Source organism: Fulmarus glacialis, unplaced genomic scaffold (genome assembly GCF_000690835.1).
Source record: "Fulmarus glacialis isolate BGI_N327 unplaced genomic scaffold, ASM69083v1 scaffold30431, whole genome shotgun sequence".
NCBI lineage: Eukaryota > Metazoa > Chordata > Aves > Procellariiformes > Procellariidae > Fulmarus > Fulmarus glacialis.
Genome location: NW_009191351.1, coordinates 624 through 1,599, shown reverse-complemented (window position 1 = coordinate 1,599; position 976 = coordinate 624). Strand labels below are relative to the sequence as shown.

The 976-nt window shown below is 64.0% G+C and overlaps 1 protein-coding gene across 1 annotated transcript in view; it reads right to left on the bottom strand.

Annotated features, from left to right (window-relative positions):
* The window catches only part of LOC104083253 (ras GTPase-activating protein 4-like), a gene marked incomplete at its 5' end in the record, with an annotated part of 3,130 nt that overhangs the window by 1,904 nt on the left and 250 nt on the right, over nucleotides 1-976 (bottom strand). Inside the window, 3 exons of the mRNA XM_009586671.1 lie at nucleotides 31-112; nucleotides 410-539; nucleotides 658-719. Coding sequence (XP_009584966.1) covers nucleotides 31-112; nucleotides 410-539; nucleotides 658-719 — 274 coding nt within the window. The remainder of the gene's footprint in view (nucleotides 1-30; nucleotides 113-409; nucleotides 540-657; nucleotides 720-976) is intronic.

Sequence of the window (976 nt, the reverse complement as noted above, 5' to 3'; positions counted from 1 at the left end):
GGGATCACGATAAACTGAAGTCGTACTCACGGTGCTCTCCTGCGCCTTCCCGTTGTAGCGCAAGCGGACGAAGGGGTCGGAGGCGCCGTTCCGGTCCTTCCTGGCCAAATCCCTGCCGAGAAGTGGGGGAATTTGCCAGTATCCTCCCAAAATACCTACGGGCACCCACTCCTTTCCTCGGTTCCCCAGCATCTCGAGATGCATGCCCTAAAGACCAGCAGACGAGGTGGACCCTGCCCCAGGACCCCCCTCAGATGCTGGGTGGTGGGGAGGATGCTCTGCACCCAAGGGAGGATAACTGAGAAGACCGTGATACAGTGGGGAAACTGAGTCACGGAGCAGTCAGGACTCACCGTACTCATCCCAGCTGCACGTGCAGCCCCCTGCCACCCCCGTGTCCCCTCCTCACCTGGCCTCCAGCACGGTGCAGCGCAGCCGCCGGCCGCCCTGGCTCCCCAGGACCTCCACCCGCAGGTGGATCTCCCCCTGCACCTCCTCGTCGGGGTCCACCTCGCTGAGGCTCACCCAGCCGCTGTAGCCTGTGGGAAAAGGGGGCACCCTCATGGGGGAGTCACTGGGGGGACCCTTGGGACCAGCTCGTTGCAGGGGTGGGAGACGGGTCCCCACTGGGACCCTCCCGGCCACCCGTCCCCTTACCCTTGGGGTGCTCCGCCAGCATGTCCCGCGTGATGCAGACCTTCCCGATAACGTCATCGCGGCTGGAAAACAAAAGTCAGGAGCAGGACACGGCGTGGGATCAGAGCCCACCCACTCCATGGGCCCCAGGCAGGACAGCCCCTGCGCGCGTTTCAGGAGGGGGAAAAGGCTCCTGGGTGTCCTGGGCTGGGGCCACCACGGTGTGTCTGTCCCCGTGGAGCACGTCAGCCACCCTTTGCTGCCAGCTGGAAAATAACCTCGGGAAATAACTTCACCCGTTTGTGTCCCAAAGGCCAAGCCAGGATGGGCAAGTGGGGAT